This window comes from Egretta garzetta, unplaced genomic scaffold (assembly GCF_000687185.1).
Source record: "Egretta garzetta isolate BGI_Z169 unplaced genomic scaffold, ASM68718v1 scaffold383, whole genome shotgun sequence".
Classification (NCBI taxonomy): domain Eukaryota; kingdom Metazoa; phylum Chordata; class Aves; order Pelecaniformes; family Ardeidae; genus Egretta; species Egretta garzetta.
The window spans coordinates 2,064,561-2,089,756 of NW_009259100.1; the positions used below are offsets into that span (position 1 = coordinate 2,064,561).

Sequence of the window (25,196 nt, forward strand, 5' to 3'; positions counted from 1 at the left end):
GGGAGGGGACACGACACAGACATCTCCCAGCACCAGCTTTGGCAACCAGTCTCTCCACTGCCCTCCAGCCCTCCCAGAAGTCTGTGCCATGGGGAGTCACCTCGTAACCCCAGCATTCAGCTGGGCTCCTTGGGGGGACTACTACTTCTCGGAAACAAGGCTGAAAATCTTAGTGGCAAGGCTGATCCCTATATGCTTGGCATAATCTGCAAACAAAGAGACATTACCACTTCCCAACACCAAACTTGCCTCTAAGAGTGTTGTCGGGAGCTCTGGGTGCTGAGGAAGAAACAGGAGAGGCGGCACTGCCTCATGCAGCCCTGGGAGGTGACCTCGCTGGGAACACCCCAGCCATCAGTGGTCCTGGTTGCCCCTGGCATGTTTGATGGATTTAAAGCTGCAGAAGGAGAGATCTCCGCTGAAGAAGCGAAGCACCCATGGTGCTGCTTACCTGGCAGCACCACCTTTATCCCCACGGCATTGGACCTGGTGGTGGCCGCCGGCTGCCCCAGATCCAGGGTGTTCCTCCTCCAGACCTCCACCTCACACTGGTACGTTCCCTCGTTGGCAGCCACGGTGTTGTGGATGCGCAGCCTGAAGGAGGTGGCATCCTTCGTCAGCTGGGCTTTCCCCTGGAAGTGTGGCTGTGCTGCCCCCCATACCATGGTGCCGCTGGGAAGGACCCGGACCACCTTGTGATAGTGGCCTGTGGATGGGCTGGGCTGGAAGAGCCACCCCACAGACACTGGCACCTCCTTGAAGGTGGTGTAGTTGGCGCTCACTTGGCAGATGAGCTCAATACTCTGCCCGTATCGGACGGTGGCAATTCGGCTTCTCAATGTGGCCTGCAGACTGAGACCTGCTCGGGAAGAGAAGAACCCTTGGCACTGGGACAGAAATCCTGCCCCGTGCCACCTCACCGCCAACTTTCCCACGCAGCACCGTCCCGTCCCCTCTGCCCCAGCCACTGCAGCCCCAAGCTAACACAGGCAGTCCCTGGCCTCTCCTACCTCGCCCCCTGCTCTCCCACTCCCAGCCCCCCGAGTACCCTCTCGTCCAGGCTCCCCAGTCCTGCCCCTGGGCAGGGAGCCGGGGGGGATCCTCTGCTGATCCTCCTGTCCGGTTTGCTGCTTCTTCCCATGCTCCACAAAAGCCTAACAACTCCTGTGGCCCAACCGGTGCTCTCAGGCACCCAGTCCAGCAATAAGAAAGGAAAAACACCCTAAATCACAGCCAAAAGCTGCCTCTCCATAAAGGCAACCATCCCAGGAGTCAAAAGAAGAAACAGTGTGGGCATTGCACGCCAGGGATGCTAGCGGCTCTGTGCTCAGACAGGAGGGCAGGAGAAGTGATCAGATGCCAGCACCAGGGCTGTATCTCTGACAAAAGCCACGATACAACTCAGCAAGTGCCTTTGTTGAGCTTAATTACTATAAGTAATTATGCTGCTACAACAGATATTTTGTATTTCAAGTTAAGGAGACAGTCAGAAAGACCTGCTGAGCAAGCCACTGCCTTTCAGGACTCTGGGTACTTCAGCTGTTGTGTCCCACTCGTGTCTCTCCCAAAACATCTCATGGAGGACTTGAGCACCCTGCTAGAAATGGGGAAGCTGAGGCACTCCAGGGCCAGGTGATCAGCCCCTGGTCACCCTGCAGCAGCAGAGCTCAGGGCACAGCAGACCTCTGTCCTACCCACATGTGTCCACCCGCTTCTCCAGCCTTGCCTCCAGCGTGTCCAGCTTGAAAGCCCAGAAATAGGAGTGGCCCAACTCACCCATGGAGCTGACTGTCACTGCTGTCTCTCCCTCCTCCGTCCAGCTCTGGCCTCGGGACCATTCCGTCACTTCACACCTGTACTGCCCGCTGTCGCCCTCATCCAACGTGTTGGGGATCACCAGGGTGAAAGTGCCAGAGCTTGCTTTCTCCAGCCGGAGGCTCCCCCGAGCCCTGCTGTCCTGGTAGGCGCTGCCCAGACTCAGGGTGCCATCCCGCTCCATGGTGGCCACTGGCACCTGGGCACCTGGGTGCTGCGGTGGCAGGTGCCACCACTGCACGGACACAGGGTTGGTTGCTCCTTGCACCTCGCAAAGGAGGATCAAGGCATCTCCCGCCACGACCCACGGTGTGCTGGTGGACACGGACAGACGCATGCGGCTCTCTGCAAACAACAGTTACTGCATGGGAGGGGACGTTGCTGTGCTCCTCAGAGAAAGCCAGAGATACTGTGGCATTAAATAGAGAGACTAGATAAATCTTGACCTTGGAAAAGGAAAGAAAATGTCTGAAATTTTCAACCAGCCTTTTCTTATAACTTTGGAGAAGGCTTTGTGGTTGGTTTGGGTTTTTTTTATTATTCTTTAATGTCTTTCCTAGGACATGGATACCTAAAGAAATACTTAAGAAATAAGAGTCCCAGCAGGCAGCTCCTGCTACATCAGAAAAGCCATCATCTAGCTGTAGCAAGGAAACCAAGCACCTTCTACACATCTTTTTCAGAGCAGTTTCTCACAAGTCACCCCTCCAAAACAGAGAGTGCACCCTGATGGAAATGGCAATGATCCCCACCCCCCCATCCAGAACTACCTGTCTGCTGGGTCATCCTGTGATCCTCAGAAGTAGCAATAGGCTCTGCTCACAATTTTCTGTACTAAAGACATGGGAGGACCCAACCTCCCCAAAACTCTACTTTTTTGCCCCAAAACTTGACTGCAAAGAGACTGAGCTAAAGGTTTACACTTTGCTGACAGCTGCTGCATCTGTCATGCTAACGTTTGCCAGGGCAAGTGCTTTTCCCATTACTACCCACCAAAACCTATGGCACATTTGCACTCTTACTGCAAGCAGCAGGTGCTTTCCCCTGCCGAGATGAGGCCAGACTTGAAGTGTTCTGCAGTCAGAGATCACTACAGGTTTTACCCAGAAGAGGTATATCAGGACTTACTAAGTAAGGATGGACTTACTAACCTATCGGCTTCACGTTGACTTGGATGCCTGATGACACATTGGTTTGGATGCTGTGAAGGTCTCCAGGAGTCTTCACCTCTGAAACAGAGCAGCGGTACGTACCGCTGTCCTTCAGCCCCACCTCGTCAATGGTGAGGACGTAAACCATGTTGCTTTGCTTGAATGCTCGGAGCTGCCCCAGCTTGGCTCTCTCCTCATATTCTTCCTTCCAAATCAATACACCATGGGGGTCAACACTGGCCACTTCTACGCCGTCGAGGAGCCAAAGCACTTGGAAGTGCCTGCTGCTGCTCTTCTGGGCTCCCACCACGCAATTTAACTGCAAGGTACCACCTTCAGAAAGGGAGGTTTCAGCAGCAGCTATGTCCGCGGAGAGGCCTCTGCCTGTGGGCAATCAAAAGCAAAGGGGGTGCTGGGTGGCCCTGCCCACGCTTCCCTCCAGTCTGGCAGCACCGATGGCTGTGCAGAGGGAAACGGGAGGGAATTCTCTTGAAACATTTTCTTTCATAAGAAAAGGGATCAGGGTGGAAAATTTTGCCTGTGGGGAGATGGTTGCCAGCTCCAGCCACTAACCAGCAGTCGGAGGCAGAAGAAGCACCAGAACCTTGAGGAGCTCAGCTCCCCACTTTGGGGCAGCTAACCCCCCCTCAGAGCAGAGACCCCATTGGGATGGCCTCGGGCCACAGCCACTCCCCACTCAGCTCAGGCAGCCAAACTGAGGGCTGCCCTGACCCAGAGGCGTCAGCTTTTGCAGAGGGCTGCTCCGTCTCGCCTCCTGGAGCTGTTCTGCTTCATGTAACAAATACATCTTAAACCAGAAAGGGGCACAAATGAGCTTTATCACTCAGTGGTGGTTTTAACTCTGCTGTCTGTGGTGGGAAGGAGGTGAATGGAGGGCTGGCATCGAAGTTGCTTGTCTGAATCTGATGCTGCTGGTCCCGCATGCTGCCAGCCCTCACTGGCTGCTGCCAGATGTAGGCAAGAGATGCTCTCAAAGTTGGAAAGGTTTGGGGTTAGTTCCTACAGAAAGCAGAAATGTCAAGACTTGATGCAGCATGGGGAGGTCAGAGGGAAGCAAGAGGAGGTGGAAGTCATCTCCTAACCCCTGTCCTGCCCCCCATACCAACCAGGAGCAGGTACTGAGTAAAGAGGGGGAGCACAAAGTCATCTTCTCCTTGGCATACCCTCTTGGGCAGTCAACTGCACCTGAGATAAGGACCTTGTCTCTGGGTCCTATGATACAATTCACCTTCCTCGCGGGGCATTCAAAGCCTCTGCCGCCAATGCCCCCTGGTTCCCGGCTTCAGCCCAGCTGGAGAGCAGTTGCAGGCAGAGATCCGCAGGATGCCCCAAAACCCTGCACCGTGACCCCACACAGTGGCAGCACAACCAAAAAACAGGAGGTAGGGCTCAGCCCTGACTCCTGGGCAGGCAGCCTGGCTCATGCCAGGGTCACTGTGGTGCCCCCCATGTCTAACAAGAGGGGCAGGGTTACGTGCTGTAGTTTGGAGGTAAAACAGAGCAGCTCCCAGACTGCCACTGGAAGGGCTCAAATAATTTATTGAAAGCAGAGTACCCTGTGAATTTAAACAATGGTTCATAAACAGTTTGCGAGCAGGAATCCCAGCTGCTGCAGATATGTTTGGCATTCTCAAATATTTGCTGGGAGGCTTATAGAAACCGCTGGAGCAGCTGGCCGCAGTCAGAGCAGTTGCTGGGCCCCGGTGTTTTGGGGTGCTCAGCCCCACAGCCCGGGCTCGCCCATGGGGCACCAGCAGGAGACCCCAGCCCCGCAGATGTGATGGAGGGCTGGTACCCCTGCCACCGTTTCCCTCTGGCAATACCAGTGACTCAAATAACAACCACCATGATGTCCTCTTACCACCACTGCCTCCCTTCTGCCCTTAATGGCTACCATAGCGCATGTATTAAACTCTGAAGAGGTTTCTCTATTTCTAAGCAATCTGGTACCCGAAGCCACACAGTAGCAGTCACGACAAACCCACTCAAACAAGCGCACCCAGGAAAGCGCAACGGCATGACTCGCCAGGCAGCAGCAGACATGGAGAGCCACCCCTACAAACTGGAACCAGGCTCTGACAGTGGGAGGCTGCACTTCCCTCCCCTCCCCCAGCACCTCGTCCCCCCAAGCTGCACACGGGGTGTTTGGCCCTTAGCCAACTGTTTCTTTGGTTTCCTGCTCTGACTCACTACCCTCCTGAAAGACACCGGTTCCCCTCACCGCCCCCACTCTGCAGCCACTTCCATCAGCCCCAAGGCATGGGGACGTGGTACACCATCTCCCCAGGCATCTTTTCTGTGAACAACTCGCATGCTACTGCTTGCATTACAGGGTGTCAGCCAGACACAGCCTTGCCTTGGCTCCTTGGAGGCAAAACTTATTGGTGGGAAGAAGAGCTTTTCCCTTCCTCCGGGCCCAGCTACCCACACGCAGCTGGAGGAGGAGCGGGGTGAGGCACCGCAGCCAGCAAAGGGCTTGCAGCAGGAGGGACAGTGGGCAGGACACTCAGAGGAGTAGCAGCAAACACACAGCGCTGAAATCATCCCAGGGCAGTGGGGAGAGAGGGATTTTTCCCACCGGCCCTGGGCCCTGCAGATGCTGGGAGCCATGGGAAGCTGCTGGGTAGAGGGAACACAAGGTGCCTGACAGGGACAGAGTGGAGTGGGGGAGCACAGGCAGTACTGGCAAGGGGCTGGTTTTCATACTTTCCTATTTTAATCCATCTCATACATGGTAGCACGTTTAAGTCTCCCTGTTTTGAAATATCTAAATACATTTTCCTAAAGCATAAGCCAGGAGCTTAGTGCACCCACTTCAAAGCACAGACTGGCCCACAGTCCCATTACGACCACATACGAACTACCAGGAGGAGACACAGGGGTGGTCTAATAGGAAGCAACACCGGTTGCTCTGGAGGCCTGTGGACTTGTGACAGCACGGACAGACAAGCCACCTCCAGCAGACACCAGAGCCGTGCCACACACGCAGCACATCCCCATGTCCCTCAGTGCCTGTGGCCGAGGCACCGCGGACGGGCAGCTGACTGTTAAGTGCTTCAGGTTTTGAGGTCGTGAGACCCTCGAGGCAGCCTAACACCACAGTTTTCCGTGCACTGGAGCGTAACGCTGCCAAGGAGCCAGGCGGCTGCGCGCACACGTTGCGCTCTCTGCCAACACCTCATGTGGGCCCGTGAGGTTGCACAATAGCTGCCGGCGTCGGAGGCTCAGCTGTGCAAACCTTCAAAGCAAGAAGCACCAACAGCTCCCAAACCAGGGGCTGCCACAGCCCTGAGCCCAGTCCACCCCTCCCTGCCCGGCAGAGGCAGCCAGACCCACCGGTGGGTCCCTGGGCTGTGGTAGAGGCGGGCAAAGTCCACCGAAAGCTGCTTTCAGTGCAGAAAGGAGTTGGAGCCAACGTGCGAGTTTGCAAGGGCCTTACCCTGGCTCATGACTGCCAGAGACGTCCTCCCTGTTTGCTTGCGGGAGATGTCCTTCCATGTCTCATCGGGATCCTCAATCCACTCAGCCGCCTCACAGTACAGCTGGCCGTGGTCGGATGGCTCCACTCCCCCGATGGAGAGCTTGTACGTGGTGTTCCCAACCTTGTTCAGCCGCACGTCCCCTGCCAGAAACCTCTGCGCGTAAGAGGGCCCTGGCATCAAGACAAAGTCCTTGGAGAGGGTGAGGACCTCCTCAGCGTGACTGTCTCCTGCTCCCTGAAGATGGTACCAGCCAACAGAGAGATGCGTGTGCTGGGCGGTGGACTTGGACACCTCACAGGTGAGCTCCACTGCGTCCCCTTCGTCATGGGTGAGGACCTGGGGCACCATGGAAGCTGAGAGGGTGTCTGCAATCACTGAGCACAGGGGAGAAACACAGAGAGCAGCTGGTCATGGGAAAAGTCGTCTCTTGGCCTCGACAGGCAACCTGCCTACCACTCTGAAACTGCGGCCAGGCCCTAAGGGTTCTGACAGTGTAGGAGAAATCTCTTTTGTAGCTGACTGACAAGACTTCCATCAGCTTATACCAAGGTGTGAAGTGGTTAAAGCCTCAGCAGGGAATCTCTCTGTGGTACCCTCTTCAGTCAAATTATGGGCAGTATTAATTAGGCAACCCCAGGGAGATTAACATCCAGCCCCTCAGGATCCCAAGGGCAGGCTGGTACAACACAGGGATAAAGGGGGGAGCAGGGGTGAATACCAAGTGGAAGCACTTGGGGGGCTCACAGTAGGGCCTTTCCCTTTGCCTTCCCTCTCCCCATGCTCTGCAGGAGCTGCCACCTCCCTCCGTCTGTGGGTATCCAGCTTGGGTCAAGTCCCACGCCCTCACCTGAGAGGACACCAACAGCTAACACACAGTGTCTGAAAACTCCTGACCTCCTAAGCGCTTAGGTGTGAAATGCTGTGGCTACATCAGGAAGTGAAGCAGAGGCTTCCTCTCCCTTCCCTTGCCCTGGCTGGGAGACAACAGGCAGAGCAACCGGCAAGGGGACATCTGGGCATCCCAACCTTACCAACCCAGGGGGAGGATAGCAGTCCCACAGCGGGGAGAGAAGGAAAATTTGTGCTCACCGGTCCCATCAATCACCCCTTTCTCCAGCTGCTCCTCTATCAGAGACCCAGAGACGAGCACGCCTCCCCAGTGCAAAGGTGGGGACAAATGGAAGCCTGGCTGCACCCCCGACTGGTGGGGAGCAAGGCTGTCTTTCAGGACCCACCTGAGAGGTTCGTCTTGGCGCTGTAACTCCCAAAGTACCTCTCATCTGTGTTGGGCGTGTGGCACTCATACACCCCGGCGTCCCGGTCCTGCAGCTCGGTGATGTGCAGCAGGACGGCGTCCCCCTGCACCCGCTCCACGTAGATCCCCCGGCTGCGCACCCGCTGGGTGTAGATGGCGTAGGGGAAGGAGGGGTCGATGGTGCTGACGATCTGCACCTCCCGCTCCGGGGCCGAGGGCAGGTAGATGGACCACTGGAAGTTCTGCTTTGCCGGGCCCTGGTAGCCGCTCACCTTGCACCACAGTGTGACGTGGGACCCCCTCACACGGTAGAGGGGCCCCTTCTGAACAGTCACCACCCGTTGGCCAGTGCTCAAACCTGCCGGCAAAGAGGCAGCACATGCGGTGTTTGCAGGGGTATATGCCACCCGAGGGCTGCACACCCAAAATGGCAGTGGGTCTGGATGCGCACAGGATCGCAATGTAATAACGAAAAGAATTGCTGTGCAGTCTCATTCTTTGAAGCACAAAGTCTAAGGGACTTCATACCCCTTGCAGGTCCTGTAACAACAGACCTCCAAACTTGTTTGTCTCCTCTGTGACACTGGAGGTCACACAACGGAGAGCAGAGCGTCATGGACCAGAGGACTGTCAAGCCTATTCGTGGCTGGAGAGCATCTCTCAGCCAGCTGTTCAGAGGGAGCAGCAACCAGGCTGGGAGCACTGGAGTAAGCTTGTGGTATGTTAAAATGAAGAGGACCAAGCACTCAAGTCCTGTGCAAACTGTGCCAGGAAGGGAGCAGGTGCCAGAACTGACCACTGCAAGAGAAGAAGATGCAACGCAGAAGCCAAGGGACATGCGACAGCAGAGGGAATGGGCAGGCAGAGGTGCTCCATGGACAGAAACTGCGGAGGGTGCAGGAGAGGGGGCCAGCAAGAGCTCCTCCAAAGGCACCGAGAAACATCAAGGGAACCCTCCGCTTCTGCCTGCGGAGGGCTTGGGGAGGTGATGGCCACCCATGCACCCTCCCATCCCACAGAGCTCTCAGTGGTGACTCACTCTATTCTGGTGCCCAGCATGCACACCAAGCAATATGCCCACAGGATGTGGGCACCAAGTCAAAAACCAACCATGGAGACCAGGCCCAGGGAAGAGAGCTGGTGGCAGCACCCTTGAAACCCCCTCCCCAAGGGAAGGAGGGGGTGAGTAACCCCCATCGCACCTTCAGCAGCCACACAACAGGGGCATGTGCGTCTCCTCATCAAAACCCTGCCAGGGTCTGGGCTATCGCTTTGTAGTGAGACCACAGTGCCAGAAGGAGAACGTGCTGCTGCAACTCTTCTCGCAGCCACCAAGCCGGAACAGTGCCAGCCATGGCAGCACTCACCCTCCTCACCCCCCAGCCCCAGCAAGACACCCTGCTGAGCCACCCACCTGCAAAGGTCCCGTCCACCTACTTTAAGAAAGCAAAGTGGCTGGGGAGACAGCCCACACCTCTGATCCGTGCGGGTGCTGCTCCCAGCCCCGGGTGCTTTACTTCCCCATTGCCTGCCCCACGAAAACCCCCATCACTAGGCAGGGTACTCACCCAGGAGGAGGAAGAGGAGAATGAAGGCAGCCACCAGGCACCGTGCCAGCCCCATGGGAAACGGCTCTGCTTGGGTGCTCTCCCAGAGGGGCAGTGGAAGGCTCTCATGGGCAATGGCAACAGCCATCCAGCTGTTTTGAAAGCGTCTGGGAGGAAGCTGACTGGCGGTGGTGGTTTCCTCTGCTTAGAAACGGCGGGGAGAGGTTGGGGAGCGGGGTGCAACACCAAAGCAACACGCCTCTGGGAGGTGACAGCTGGCACCCCAGCCCCACGCCACCTGGGCAAGGGTGATGCCCAAGGCCCCTCCTGCCACTGTGTGCATGCCAGGTGCCTGGATGACCAAGCTCTGCCTCGGGGTGCAGTGGGGCACCCCAAGTGGAGTCTCTCTCCCACAGCACCCCCACCAGCCCATCAGCTACACAGGCAGGAGGCCCTCTGTCATTAACAGCCAGCCCAGCCCAGGCAGCTTATCAACTCTTGAAGGATCACCACGCAGCCAGAAATCAGCCAGGAACGCTCTCCTGTAACCACATCCCGTGGGCAGGCACTTGGGTGCGGAAGATCCTGGACCAGCACTCCTCGCAGGGGTGGCGAGACTTGGGGGGCTGCATGGGGAGGGCTGAGGCCAGGAGGCTGCTGGCCACAGCCCCAAAGGCAAGCGCTGCGGTTGCATCGGCTGCCGCCTGGCATCGCGTGGCCCGGGGCATGCATAACGGTTGGACCCGGTGATCTTAAAGGTCTTTTCCAACCTAAATGATTCTGTGATTCCATGCTGCTGCTCCTGCCAGCAGATGCCCGGGATGTGGTAGGAGGCTGACAGGGGCACATCCCAGGCAGGGGAAACCCAGCTGCTGGGGCATGCAGCCAAACAGCAGTGAGGGGCTCAAACCAGACACACACTCTAAAAGGATTTTTTGAGGTTTTTTGGTGTGGGTGCATATGGTTTGATTGTTCAGGGTTTTTTGTTTTTTGGTTTTTTTTTGGGGGGGGGTGGTGTCTCTTGTTTGATTTTGGTTTGGTTTGGGTTTTTTTCCCCCAGGAAGGGTGGTGGCACAAAGCATTTACCCCTGAGCCATGCTGCTCCTGCTGTACTGCCGAGGCATCATCTGAACGGCTAAATTAGCTCAGGGATTCACAAGCAAAACCCAACCATAAAACAAGCCCCTTTGCTTGATCCCATGGGACTCCTAGAAGGAACAAGATTCATGTACCAAACCAAAACAAACATGAGGTCCCTCCTTTCCCTGTTTAATAAACTGATTCATATGACAGCTGGCGGGGCCAGGAGATGGAGGCAGAGACTCCTCACTGCAAGGCTGGTGTCTCCATTAGCCAGCTCCTCATCAGCCTGCATGCGCAGCTCCCATAGCACCACACAGCTCCCAGAAAGCCAAATCCAGGCCGGGGGGGGGACAGGCTGTCACAGCAGGCAGAGAGGCTCCTGCAGGATCTCACCTGTCCCCTGCCACCCACCCTCACTGCAATGAAGTTGATCAAAGGAGTAGCCCCTGTTTTGGGAGAAGAGGGTGCAACACAGGGCTGAAACCCATGCACTGGCTCCTCAGAGGTGAGCAGATGCAGCAGAGGCTAGCAAATGGTGGAGTGCCCCAGCATGGCTGCTGGCGAGGAGGACCCGTGTCCGTGTTGGCAAGAACGCCCGTGACACGGCCACGCACATAGCCATGACTGCGTGGTAGGCTTCCCTGCTGCAGGATGAAATCTTCCCATCTCAGAAGCAAGGGATGAAGAGGTTTGCTTTGCCAGCAGTGCCCCGGGGACGATCCTGCTGCCAGTAAGCCAACCCTCTTACCGCTTTGGAGGAGGGAAAAACATCTCTGCTACAGCAACAGAGTAAATAGAAAGGAAACTTGGAGTTCAACCTCAGTGAGCTTCCGCCAGTCAGTGTGCAGATAAACACACACATGGGGACAGTTTAACTCCAAGCTTGCAACTCTAATGATGCATGAGTCGCTGTTTACATTCGCAATAGAGAAACCAGGGAGAATAGGATTGCCTGGCCCAGTCCTATCACCAGCAACGATGCTCCTCTGTGGACAAAACCAACAGCTCCCTCTCCCTTGGACTGTGCAGTCTAAAACTTATTCTCTTCCTCCCGGGGAAATCAGTGCAACCAGACATACAGCAGGGCTATTAACCACACAAGACAGGGTAAGGGAAGAGGATCAGAAAATCCTTTACAAAGACAATCTTGCCATTAGAAACCACACCAGTGAAGCCCGATCCACAGGAAGAAAAGATCCCCTCACCCTATTTTGCTGCGGAGGACACAGGACAGGAAGCAAGGGGGAAATACACCTCTTGGATAGCACAGAAGATCCCTGCCTGTACCCACAGCGAGGGCTTGCCTCCTCCAAGCTAGGCAGCGCTTGTGTCCATGCACCTCGCCTGGTGAGCTGAAGTGCTGCCCCAGGGCCATGGGGATTAAATGCTATTGACACCCAGTCCTCGGCACAGCCAGCACCTGAGCAGCAGGGCCACCTCCCAGCACACCCCAGCAGGGTACCACCATCTCCCACTTCAGAGCACAAGACCAGAGGTCAGGTTGCCTGCAGCACTGGCTTTGGCTTTCACGTGGGTGATGACCATCTTTTACTGCATGCCTCTGCACCCTTTTTCCCTCCCTCTGCCTCCCTGGATCCCTTTGCGGGCACCCTTTTTGGATGCTGCCCAGCCACTTTGGCCCAAAGCTTTCCAGAAAAACACCACCATAAATGCAGCATGGAAAGCATTACCAAGCCCAGTGCAGCCAGGGTACAGTTAAGACTCTACCTACAGGAGCACAGCAGCAATCTGCAATGTCCATGGGGACATTGAAACCTCGCGGACAGACAACTGCTGACCAGACACTCCTTGAGCACTGCAAGGAGCCTGGGGAGGGACGGGGGTAAGGCAGGATCCTCCCACAAGAAGGGTAGAAATGCCACGGAGGAAGCCATTGAGGATGAAGGAGGCAACCCCATGGTCAGTGTTGGTTTTCAGAGGGAACAGACTGCCGAGACCCAAAAGCAGTTAGGCAAGCATAGGGGAGAGGCTGCAGACCAGATTCCCTGCCTGGCTATATGGCCCCCATGAGCCACTCACCCCACTTTGGTGCCTGGGGTTAAGCAGCAAGGCTCCTGAGCAGCAGACTATGCCGGCCTTCTCCGCCCACAGTCGCCACTTTCTTGGCTGGCTTCCACCCATTACAGCAGAGGACACAGCCTACCCTGCCTCCTGAAAAACCTCAACTTACAAAGAAATCCAGACCTCAAACCACGTCTCGGGCAAATCCGGTTTTGCACAGAAAGGGTTTTTAGCCACTGCTGAGGTTGCTTCCTCTAGGAGAAAAGAAACCCAGCTCTTAAAAGAAAGGGTTTCCCCATGAGCTTTTGGTATTGCTGTGCAACATCCCAGCTGAAAGCAAGCTGCTCTGGCAGGAGCATGAGCTCTGGGGCCTCTGCTCAGCCCCACGGCTCTGCCATCTCCTCACCCCCTTCTGAGCCAGCCCTCAGCAGTGACCTGCCCTCCACGTCCCTACTCACACAGATGAGCACCCTGGGGCTCCCCAAGCACCAAAGCACAGGTGGCAAGGGAGCTACAGACTAATTTCAGTCCCAGCAGAGGCCAAAGGGGGCAAAGACAGCACAGCCCTCTCATCCTTGCATGACCGTCCCTGGAGCAGCATGAATGGGACCCCTGCTCCCCAAAGGCTTTTTGGGGCCAAAGGGACCTGCACTTGGCTGGGTGTCTGCTTGGCTATAAACACGTTGGTGCCTTGCAAAGAGCAGCCGCAAAGAGCTCCCTGTATTTCGAGCTGCTCTGGCGATCAAACAGGGTGGGGAAATACAGCCCAGAGGTGCAAGCTACAAGCAAGCTCTCCAAAAATCCCTCCTCTGCCTTCACTTCACAGATGTCAGGAGATACGTCCTCCTCCCAGAAATGCCATTTCCACATCCTCACAGGGACCCGGGAGGGGCAGGAGGAGAAGGAGGGAGGGAGGAAGGTTGCAGCCTCGAAAGCGAGGGGCTGGCGCCAGGCAGGGTGGGGGGGACGCGGGGAAGAGTAGAGCATTAGCCGGGATAATCTGGCAGTCTTGGGGGATGCGCCAGAAGCCTACAGATAATCAGGGGAGCTGGCGCAACAGACTTTGAAGTCTGCTGTCAGGTTTTCTCAGCCCGGCTCAGACATCAAAGGCAGCTGGTTACTTCCCCCAATTATGGAGCGGGAGCCAGTCAGCTGCCTGGCTTCCCCAAGGCCGGCTGGCTCAGCCGTGATCCCCCGGGCACGCTCTCGTGGGCAGAAACCTCCTGATGGAGCGCAAATGCCCAAATCCTCCAGCTCCTGCCAGAGTCAGGCTCAATTTGCCAGGAGCTTGCCTCACAGTGATGTGGGCTTTCACCTTGGGCTGTTGGAGCCAAGCGAGATCTCAGTGGATAAAGATCTCCAAAAGGCCGTGCTGCTGAAACAAACCACCGGCCAGTCTGAGGGAAACCAGACAGCCCTGAAAACAGGGGGAAGCCTAGCAAAGGTGAAGAAGACTGCACCCTTTTCTCCTGGTGGTGGGAAGGACTGCTTTGGTTACTCAAATCCTGCGTGTCCTGGGCTCTTGTGGAACAGGGCTCCAATGCATGGCAAGCACAGGGTCTTCATAAGCAAAACAAACCCGCAGCAGCACAGAAAGGCTGTCGCACCAAAAAACACAGTATTATTGGTACGGGTACTGAAATAAATCACAGGAAGCTGGGAAGCAGAGAAACACCCATCCTGTCCAGCTTTCTAGGGCTCTGGCCACTCTCAGTAGTGAGCAGCCAGGGCTGGCCTAGGAGGAGAATGCCCACAGCATCTTTTTTGGTGAGCTGGCGTTTGCTCTCATTTGCACTATCATTTCTACTGTAAAAAGTCAAACAAGAAAAAAAAAAATGGCCAGGGCATTTCAGAGACACCAAAGTCCTTCAGAAAAGTGGGATAGCTTATTCCTGCTTCACTGCCACAGCAGCAGGCAAACATGCTTGTTCTGAACCTGCTCTGACAACAGGACATAAGTACAGCCTAAACCACATGCCTCATGTATCTTACCCTAATGAAAAGTGCTTTTTAGCCCCCCACCCCCATTATTTATTTTTTTTCTTTTTAAATCTTCTACCTACAAAAAAGGGCTGAAAAGCCTCGCTCCTCTATAGTCATAATTCCATCAGTCTTTGTAGTTTGCGCCAACAGTGCATTTCTGACATAAATCTCCTGGACATCTCACCTTCACTGTAGGCGGCAGAAAGCTCAGGGGCACAACGTGATGCTGGGGACCAGGAGGGATGCTGCACCAAGGGAGCCAATTCATCTTCTCCCTCCCAGCTCCTCGCAGCACCTTGAGCAAAATGAGCCAGCATGTGCAGCACCTTGGCAAAGCGGCATTGCTCAGCTGCCCTTTCCTGCACCGCATCAGGCCACGCTCCTCGGGCTGCGGAGCTTGGCTCCGAGGCGGCACAGCCTGCCTCCGTAAATCCCAGCAATCCCCCGCCACAGCACACACGGGGCCCAAACACATCACCGTGCAGCCTGCAAGTGCAGCCCCCCTGCCCGGCTCCTGCGCGGCTACGCACCGCCCCCAGACCTCTCCACGCCAGTATTCAAAGCAGCATCAGCATCTTTTAAGCAAGCAGCATCATGAAAGCCTGTTTGAAGCAGAGCAGCAGAGGGTTGTGCCTGGTTGTTTTGGTTCCCGATGGACACAGTGAGGGCAGAGGCCAGGGAAGAGAGGAGGGAGGTTAAGAGAGGGGAAGAAGGAGAGCAATTGCAGTGGGTAATTGCAATTGCTGTTGTTCAGTAGGAACTTCTGTGAGGGAATACAGAACAGCATTACGTGTTGGGAAAGAAGCTAGGTTTTAATATTAAGCTGCTTATTTAGGTCTCTACGTTATGGAGAAGCTGCACTTCAAAAACTAATTAGATTGACAGAGCCTGGATTCGATTACAGGATTTCCAGAAGCAAGAGGGTTTAAAAAAAAAAAAAAAATTAAATAGCTGCCCTGGAAATGTTAGCAAGGGAATTAAACAGCCATTGCTGCAGCCAATTGTTAAACATATCTAAGCCGGGAAAAATGACGACTCCAGCTACCAAAGCCCACTGCACCAGTGGCTGCAGCAGGGAGCTGCTCTCCTAACAGGCCTGAGTGGAAGATGCACAAAATATGTGTTTCCCAGTCCTAGAGGTAGGCAGAGGGTCTCCAAGGCCCCTCAGGAAGCACGTGCCTCCCTCTGATGGCAGCGTGTGAATTGGAAAGCACGTGGATTTTTCCCCTCCCTGAATCAGCTGCAGTGAGCACAGCATCTGGGAGCCACAGGCAGGCAACTGCAGGGCTGGGGCTGAAGAGGGACAGGCTGTAGGTCCCACAGGGCAGCACAAGGGCTACTTGGGGAAACCCCATCACCTACGTGGGCAGAAAGTCCCATCCTTACCAGCCAGGACACTAAGCCTCCACCTGCACAGGCAAAGTGTAGCCACCCCAGCACTAAGAAGAACATGGGAGTGACACACAGCTATGCTCCTGAAGTGATAAAGCAAGGTAGCAATGGCAGAACTACACTTACAGCTCACCTAGCATCAAAGCCTTTGCTCATCTACCCAAAACGATTCCCTTTTCCCACTCCTCTGAGATCATGGGAAAAGCAGAAATTTCACAATATGCAATAGCAGAGCCAGAGCAGTCCTTTTTAAAATCCCAGACCTACCAACTTCAGTTCCTCTTGAAGCACCTAAAGCATCCTTCATCTGTGAATATGAAGGTTCTCTGCAAGTACACATCCACAGCTGTCTAAAGAAATTCAGCTTGGGGCCTGAGGGGTTGCCAGAGTGGGACCCTGACTCAAAATGTAGCATTAATACGCTGTTCAGTCTGGATGACTGTAGCCTGTTCGTTCTGGAGGTGTTTAGCTAGAAGACAGATGTACCTGGCCATGCAGTAGATGTTCTGTTCCTATATGCCACGTTTTCACCCTCTTTATTTGGGTAGAGCACTCTGGACAACACCACCCCATGTTGGCCTCATTGCTGCACAAGCATCCCAAGAGCAGATCAGCAGACCCTTTGGCATGGCAATACTGATGCCATTGCTGCTGGTATCCTCCATTCGCACTAAAGGAGGATATCTCTGCTATAGTCACAGAAAGGCTTAGTTATATTTATGCTAAGCCAAACAAATTTTCTTCAAACAAAAGGCGGGAGCTGCAGTGAACTCCAGGGAAAGCCTGTGGGGTGCACAGCTTTGATTAAATGGAGACATCAGGAAGAGTTGCAAACGTACAAATTAGATCTCACTTCTTTGTGCTCGGATTGTCAGTCTCAGTGTGAAAGCAACTCCTCCTTCCATGTTGCCACTGCAGAGCTTGATAAAGGATACATCACTCAGTACTGCAACACAGAAGCAGTTATCTTACTTCTGCCTGACACCTTCCACCTGAGGTCCTGCAGCACCTCTCCTGCTGCTCCCCAAGACTTGGGGAACACCTCTCACCACTGAAACATGGGTCTCAGTCAAGTTGGGAAGAGGTGACACTTGGGTGACAGGCTGCTGCCACCGCTGACAGAAGGTAAGGGAGGGTTTAAACACAGCAATGCCGTGCCCAAGGGTCCCGAGAGCCATCTTGTTAACAGTGTATGCAGTCAGGTTGGGGAAGGGGAATTTAATGAACAGCGACTTACAAAAGACCTTTCTGGATGAATGCAGGGGACTGCGGGAGACAGAAAGGAAGAGAGAAACAAAAAGATAACGGCAGCAGGCAAGGACACCTCAGCATGCACCTGAAAGGCTACAGGAAAAGCCATCAGCTTCAAAAGGACTGTAACATCTTATTTCTAAAGAAAATGTGTACTTCTGCCAGGCTGGGCCCTAACAGCTCAGCTTCTGAAGGGGCCCTCCCTGAAACATCAGAGACAGACATTTCTGAGCAAGGGGAAGAGGCTTGTCAGCCGACAGCGATAGGGTGCTGGGGTGAAGAGAGTGGGCAGTGACAGAAGACAGCTGGTAAGGTCTGTCCCTGTGGAAGAAGGCCAACACCCGATAAAATAGAAAGACGCGTTACCCTTTTCATTCCTGGAAGACTCATCTTACAGCAATGATGTGCTCTAAATAAATACTTCAAGAAGCCTGGTCATTCACTATTAGTACAGCTACTGGAAGAGACAGCTTCAGAGGAACTGGACACTGTGGATAACACACCAGGAACCTCTGCATGAGACTTGGTTGACTCCAGTAGTCACACGGCAGAAAAAGTGCATGGCTGAAGACTAGGAGCCTGAGCAAGGATATAAACCACAGTTAGAGCAGATTGGATCCATCCTGGTAACTGTAATCCAATGACTATGCTTATGCAAAGGCAGAGATGTTATACAAGTAACAAAATTGAGATTAAAATCCATCACAGAGCTGTTTTCACAAAAAAATGTAAGTTATGTGAGAACGGTTGTTACAGAGATCTTGAGGACCCATCATCTGTCTCTTGGTTGAATGACTACAGCTATCTGCTGTGGCATCCTCCCTCCTTCCCCAGCCCATCACTAGAAGGAGCTGCTATTACCTCATTTCTCTCAGCCCCTACCTGCCTGGCCAATACCTTTATACATTTATCTTGCCTAAGTCTTATGTCTTAGGTGAGCTGTGCTTTCTTTTACAGCTAACAGTGAGAAACAGGTACCTTCAGGTTCTCCCTAGTCTAAAATGCGGGTCTCAAGGAGGTCAGAGAAATTGCATTCTTTAGGTATCTGTTTCTCAAGTCCAGGGTGGGTAGCCTAGGTGTTAAAGATGAATCCCATCATAGTTACCTTGAGAAATTACTTTGCTTCATACTAGGCACAATGTTCAGCACAGTGGTTGCTTGCCTGGAACTCATGACACCGAGCAGCATTCGTGTTACGATAGCAAGCAGCCATTCAGGAGAAAGCAGGCCAAAACCATCTTATTTAGAAAGAAAATCTGTCCCTTCTGTTTTGGCAAACGGAATCTGAATGCCTCTTTGGAGTCATTTCCCCATCAGAGATGCTTAGTTTCCTTGCATATTGTCTGGAGTTGTCCTGGTTTCGGCTGGGATAGAGCTAATTTTCTTCATAGTAGCTAGCATATTGCTGTGTTTTGGATTTAGTACCAGAAGAATGTTGATAAGACACTGATGTTTTTAGTTGTTGCTAAGCAGTGCTCAGACTACTCAAGGACTTTTTGAGCTTCTCCTGCTCGCCCAGGTGCATAACAAGCTGGCAGTACAGCACAGCTAGCACAGCTAACCCAAACTGTCCAAAGAGCTATTCCATACCATATAACGTCATGCTCGGGGGGGGGTTAGTTAGTTCGGTCAGTCGGTCGGTCGCGGGGAGACTGCTCGCGGCTCGGGGAGACGGCTCGCGGCTCGGGACGGGCTGGGCATCGGTCGGTGGGTGGTGAGCAATTGCATTGTGCATCATTCGTTTTGTATATTCTGTATATTCTGTTATCATTCTCATTATTACTATTATTATTATTTTCTCTTATTAAACTGTCTTTATCTCAGGCCTCGGCTCTAACCTTTTATTTTCTTTCCGATTCTCTCCCCCATCCCACTGAGGGAGGGGGGAGTGAGCGAGCGGCCACGTGGTGCTGAGTTGCCAGCCGGGTTAAACCACGACAGGAGTCCTCATGAGGAAAGAGACTATAAAACATTTGTGTGTGTATGTATGATGCCAGCCTCGCAGATCATCTGTAGTGGGCACCGGCTGGAGTTCTGCAGGCTTGAGCTCTCAGAAGATGATTCAAGGATGCACCACAACAACATACGCCTGCTCTCCCTCACAGGGATGAACACCAAAGATCATTGTCCTTTAGAGATGCAAAGACAAGCTAGATGTCTAAATGGCAAAGGCAAGAAGAGACTCCTGAAGAAAAGAACAGGAAACTAAAGAGGGGAGGCAGAAGGAACAAAACATGGAGGAAATGAGCAAGCAAGGTTGGGGACAGAAAAAGGAGGTACCTGAATGCCAAAGGGGAGGTTAGTAGTGCTGTACCTGCATTCAGAACCTGCATTTGGCTGTAGCCACGCATAGCTTGCATATATCCAGGCAGATGCTAAGTAGCATGGATATTTTTGCTGTTTACCATAGCCTTAACACTCCAGCCACCGCACACCATGCCCGGGACTTTTGTAGAGCTGAAGTCAGCAGAGGAGCAACAAGAGCCACAAAGGCAACACCACTCCTGTCCTCTCAGACATCTCTGTGCGTTCTCAGATACCCAGTAACTGGTATGTTCATATTGCTCTGCTGGAGGAGCTCTGGAAGCATCCTCCCTTCTCTCTAGCCGCACCCTTTAAGAAACTTTTGGGATCTTCCTATCTTTGAGACTCCTTGCCATCTATTGAATATGGCAAATCCTCAGCGGGATCATACAAACAAGGAACTAGAGGGCACGACGCAGGTTAAGTTGCCAACAAGAAATGGAACTTCATGTCCATCTATCTGAAGCTTCATTATTCACTTCTAAAGCCAGCAGAGGTGCACTCAGTCTAAGTCTGTGGTCTAGTCTAAGGCCCAGTACATGCTGGAGTTTATAAAATCTCACGTGAACAAAGTATAATACAATACTAACTCTTGCTTTCACAAAGTCTGCTTTGGAAAGTCCTGCCCTTACACCCCCTTGGCAGAGATGGAAGCAGACATGCACTTACACTTTGGTACTTTGTGGAATTCATCTCAGCTGCCAGGGAGAGGAGAACAGCTTGTCTTTGTGGCAGCTCTTCTGAGGGACCTGGAAAGCCACAGAGCCTGGCTTCCTCAATAACCCAGGCATTCCCCTGGAGCTCTCAGTATCAATCATCTGCTGGCTACGGCCCAGTGCTATTTTCCTCAGTAACGGAAGGAGATCCCTGGCAAAGGGCTGTCCAGTAGAAGCCTACGCACTGTATTTACCTTGCACAAGAACAAGCAGTGGCTTTTTCTTCAGTTAGCACGTCCCACAGTTTGGATCAGTTGCTAAAGGCTCCTTCTTGAAACACCATGTCTCCCAATACCTGCTGTGCAGACCTCAGCCACCTGCAATCACAGAAATGTAAGAAGTCTCACTGAAAAGGCAAAAGCCATGCATTTCCTTGGAAGATTTGCATGACCAGCTTCAGCTTCACATGACAAAGAGGAGGCAGGTCTTCTTATGCATGCTGCTTGATTCCAGCCAGCTTCAGCCCAGTGGAGGTTTTAGGAGTGGCCTGCGTTCTACTATGGAACAAGCACAGCCAAGGACCTTGCCTGAGCCCGGTGCTTAAACACCCAGGCTCTGGCACAAAAGTGCTTTTCAGGCTGTCTCTATGACACTAGGCAGACACCTCTGTAGGCAGGTAGCTGAGTTGAACCCATGGCAGACACAAGGTGATGCTGGAGACTTGGTAACTCCCATCTTTTACAGCAACACTCAGGCTGTTACTTGCAAGTGTCCCGCTCCATCTCCAGACTTCAAGTTTTGGCTTTATTTTCTTTTTTATGATAAAATCCTCAGCATGCTTTCAAGAACTGTATTCAGATCCAGGTCATCCCAGGGGGCGGGGGAGGCAAGAGGATTTCATAAAGCTAATCCAAACTTACCGGTAAGCTGTAACCTGCACAGCCAGAGGCCAGCAGCTGCTGTTCCACAAGCAGGGCACTCATTACTCATGGGCATGCACCTGTTAAACATCTGCAGCTGCCAAAGGCTCTGCTGAGGGATCAGGGACCATTTATGATATTTCCCTATCTCAGCTGATGGCCTCTGTCACCCCTTAAGAACTTACAGCTTGGTGCCACCTCCCAGCTTCCTGTAAGCATGCTCTACATAGGATCTCTCTCCAGCTGCACCACCACCAGCTGGAAAGAAGCCAGAGATACACACTTTGCCATCAACTGGCCTGCACTGCAGCCATCTCGGACGGAGCATGCAGCAGTCTGAACACAAACCGACCTTGCCAACACCTGTCTTGGCCTCCCAAACCCACTGCTGCCTCAAGCAACTTCTTGTTGAAAAGCAAGTTACTTCCTTGCTGTCCTATCATGGTGTCCTCACATGGTTGCTGGGGGGGTGGGGGGGAATCCTGAATTCAGCCACTGGCAAGGTAAGCAGGAAGTTTACTTCCAACACTACTGATTTTCCTCCGGTACGTTGGAAATGAGAAGCCTCAGGAAGGGTTCAAAGATGACTCAACATCTAATGGCCAGGTTCTACAGCAGATATTTAACACACACTCCTAACCATGACTCCCGGCCCTAGGTAATCAAAAGGAAACTCCCCCAACAAAAAAGTTGACTTACAGTGGGGTAGAAACAGGATAGACTCAGAAAACAGTTACATTCCCCAATTCACCACACAAATGTAGGCAAATATTTAAAAGTTACTGTAAAATAGGGCTCACACTTAAGGAAACAGGTCCTGGAAACAGGACTGTCAGGTTTACACTGGATACCCTTGCCTCAACAATAGTGTCTGCATACATGCAAGGTACAAGGAAAGAACTGCCCATGGCTCAAACATCCAGACCCACAGCACAGACATAATCAAAAAGGCTCGCTCTTTATTTGAAACATAAAAAGAAACATTTTACACAGCTTTGTTAGAACTATTCAGTACCTGCATTCCAGAATTGTGCCAAACACTTTATTTTATAACTTTGAAATTAAAACAATAAAAAAAGAAAATAACTTGCCCTTCTGCTATTTGATGTTCAAGCTTGTCCTGGATTGAAATTCCAAGTGCCTGGAGGAATTTACCAGCTTAACCAGGAGATGTGGCAATGTGAACAGAGGAAAATCAACGTGAGCCCTTAGGATACTTTGACAATACCACAGGTTGCAGCAGGGAGGATATGGATGCTTGCACTGCATCTCAGGCAGCTTACTCTCCTGATACTCTGCAGGTTTAATACACAACCAGATGCACACATACCTCCACTCACACAAATCCCGGTCACACAGGAAATAATAATAATAAAAAACATGAAAAGTGACCTAATTTTTTTTTTCATTAGAGAGAAGATTCCCACTTTATTTTAAAAAAAGGGGATAATACAAAATTGGCACAAGTAGAAGGCAAGCTGGGGGGTTAAGTCTAGCCCCTCAGCTTCTAGCCTTCCAACTATAGCAAATACAGGGTGGAAGGGGATGCAGCATTGCCTTCCAAGGGGCTGGCAGCAGTAAGAGCTAGCAGCGAGCTTGCTTCACCTGGAATGACAAAGATGGTTTGTTATGGACCATGAAGGAAGGGCAGCATTAGCTAAGGACATGGGGACTTTTCATTAGAGCAGGGAGCTCTGACCAAAATAACCCTGAGTTTTTTCCAGCAGGGAGAAAATGTGCTATGTTTTGTGCTTGGGAAGAGCTGGCGGTTCCCTGCTCGTTCATTCCCTAATTATTGCATTACAGTCGTGATACTCTCTTCCTAAAACTTAACCAAGAGCACATAAACAAAGAGTCAGTCTGCAAGGACAGATGCTGAGCTTGGAACTTCACCACCACTAACACCCCTCCCAAGATGCCCCAATGCCACAGGCCTTCCATGTAGAAAGTGGATGTTAATGCAGGAAAGAAGCTGCTAAATCAGTGTGGGGAGGACAGCCAGCATCCCAAACATCAGAATGATGTTTCATAACATCCAAGGAAAAAGCAAGATTTCACTACAGCAGACATAGGAGAGGAAGAAAAATTCTTGCTGTCAAGAAAAATTAAAAAATTCTTCAAAATTCAATTCTTCAAAAATGTCAAAAATTCTTGCTTGTCCTTCCTTTGGAAAGCATTGCTACAGATTTCTGGGCTTTCACAGTGCAAGCTAGACTGCTCCTGCCCTGTTCTTCAGCAGTGGCAGCTACATCTGCCTGCAACATAGGCCTTTACAGAGCTCTTCCAGAAAGGAAAACATGAGGCCAGAAAGAAAAGTTGCTATGAATGTTCAGGCCAAAGTCTTCCAAAGGTTTATATGTTTGGGGTGTCGCCGTTTTGGAAGACTGTATGAAATGTTTTAGAGTGTCAAACAACAAGTTGCAAGCCCCAACTCTGCAAATCAAGTCCATTTTGAAGATGTCTCGCATTCAGCTTCCAAAAATCACTGGACATCTCTATGCACAAATATGTATATGTATGTGATTGTATGTATGTTTGCACGTGGGAAGCAGAACAGCCTTCTAGAAGAAAACTCATGTCAGCCTCAGAAAAAGGGTCACAATGTGGCAGGGGGGAACCACACAAAAAAAAAAAAACCTTACCACAAAAAAACCCGATTTTGGAATAGCAACAGTGTTGAGTGCAAGGCTCCACAAACACTAATGCAAAATGAAGACTTCATAGGACAGATACTAGACCTGCAGCTTCCCTGGAATGTGCAGTGGGATGAGCTATTAGTAAAGCAGACCAAATATGTAACGAGTACCTAGATTGGCAACAGCACACCACAGCCACTACCTTTCATGGATGCTCTCCTTTAGTGTCTTTTATCTTAAAAAAAATCTGGAAAGGATTGAGCCCTGGCCTCAACTCTACATTTCTCACCTTCCTTGATGCGAGCCAAACCTTGGCTGTGACATCAGGTTGCGGTACAGTCCCACTTCCTTGTTTGTTTATACACAGTATCTCTATTCTGACTTTTATTGCTTAAAACACCAGCTGTGCTGGGAAGACAGAACTGCCTGGAAAAGGAGCTGCTCCCACTCAGGAGCCAGGCCAGTGTATGTGGAAGACCAAAGCAGGACTTCTATACTATAGCACCTAGGAATAGGTCTCAAACCCATGGGGAAAACCTGCTGCAGGCCCATGCACAAGACCAGGATAACTGGAACCTCTTGGGCTTGCTCCTATTCCTACCCTGAGCTGCACTTCAGCTACTGCAGATCTCAGACTCTGCTCACAGGTTTAAGGGTTACCACTGAATGACTGGCAGAAGCAGCACTGGCGTCCGGTCTGTGCATTTGGTAATACATAGTTTACAAGTCTTCTCTAAACATGATCAGTTGGTCAACTGCAGACAAAGATCCATCTCACTTTTTTTTTTTTTTTTTTCCCCCCACACCATCACCAGTGAGGCAAGGTCTCCCACCACTCTGCCGAGGCCAGCAGAAGGCTGGGTCTTGTCCCTAGATACCACGTGCCCCCCCCTGCTACAAGCAGAACAGGGTCTCAGGCACAACGTGAGCAGCTGTAGTGGGGAGAAAAGTCGGTGGAAGGGGTGGGGTGGGAGAAGGTGGCCATAAGCAGACATCCAATAAACGCTTGTCTGAGAATTGACTCTCCAGGGTTATCAAGTTAGCCCCTATTCACCACAGCTTAAAGCTGTGAGCACTGAAAATAAAATTAAAAAAAAAGTTTAAAAAAAGTGCCTCAAAGATGCCCAAACGAGTTATGTTTTGGGGTTAACTGCAAACCCTTTAAAAGCCAGGGAAAAGAAGGCATGCTGACAACTGGAACAGTCTCATGAGGCACCAGCAGAGGAACCTTCTCCAGCCTTCAATCCAACACAGAGAAGTCTGTGATATGCCAAGGTGGACAGAGAAAAGGAACAGGATGGTGTGACGGGTGTAGAGGGGAAAAGTAGATTGGTTAATACAATGAAAGTCTAACGCTTCTACCAGTTCCTTTCCCACCCATCACCCTACCCATCACACTTTCATACAGGGATATCTTTTCAAAACTGAGAGGGGAGGGAAAAAAAACCCACCCAAAAAAAAAAACCAAACAAAAAAACCCCCAAAAAACCAAAACCACCAAACAAAACCAAAAAAAGCCTTAGTGAATTTTGTCACAGGGCCCTGCTGAAAGAAGGCTCAACAGTTTGCACAATAGAAGGACATGATCCCTATTGAAGAAAGTGCTGCTGGAAAAGGAGAACTCCGAAGTCGCTAAATATGGCCTGAATGCTCTCAGGATGTGACGTGTAACAAGGAG

At 52.1% G+C, this 25,196-nt stretch overlaps 1 protein-coding gene across 1 annotated transcript in view; it reads right to left on the reverse strand.

Annotated features, from left to right (window-relative positions):
• Positions 1 to 9,439, reverse strand: part of CD101 (CD101 molecule) — a 24,387-nt gene extending 14,948 nt beyond the window's left edge. Inside the window, exons 1-6 of the mRNA XM_035890751.1 lie at positions 9,293 to 9,439; positions 7,705 to 8,082; positions 6,427 to 6,843; positions 2,967 to 3,350; positions 1,777 to 2,160; positions 452 to 859 (exon numbers count right to left, since the gene is read on the reverse strand). Of these exons, the coding sequence (XP_035746644.1) occupies positions 452 to 859; positions 1,777 to 2,160; positions 2,967 to 3,350; positions 6,427 to 6,843; positions 7,705 to 8,082; positions 9,293 to 9,419 (2,098 nt within the window). The 5' untranslated portion in view covers positions 9,420 to 9,439. The remainder of the gene's footprint in view (positions 1 to 451; positions 860 to 1,776; positions 2,161 to 2,966; positions 3,351 to 6,426; positions 6,844 to 7,704; positions 8,083 to 9,292) is intronic.
• Between the last annotated feature and the right edge of the window lie 15,757 nt (positions 9,440 to 25,196).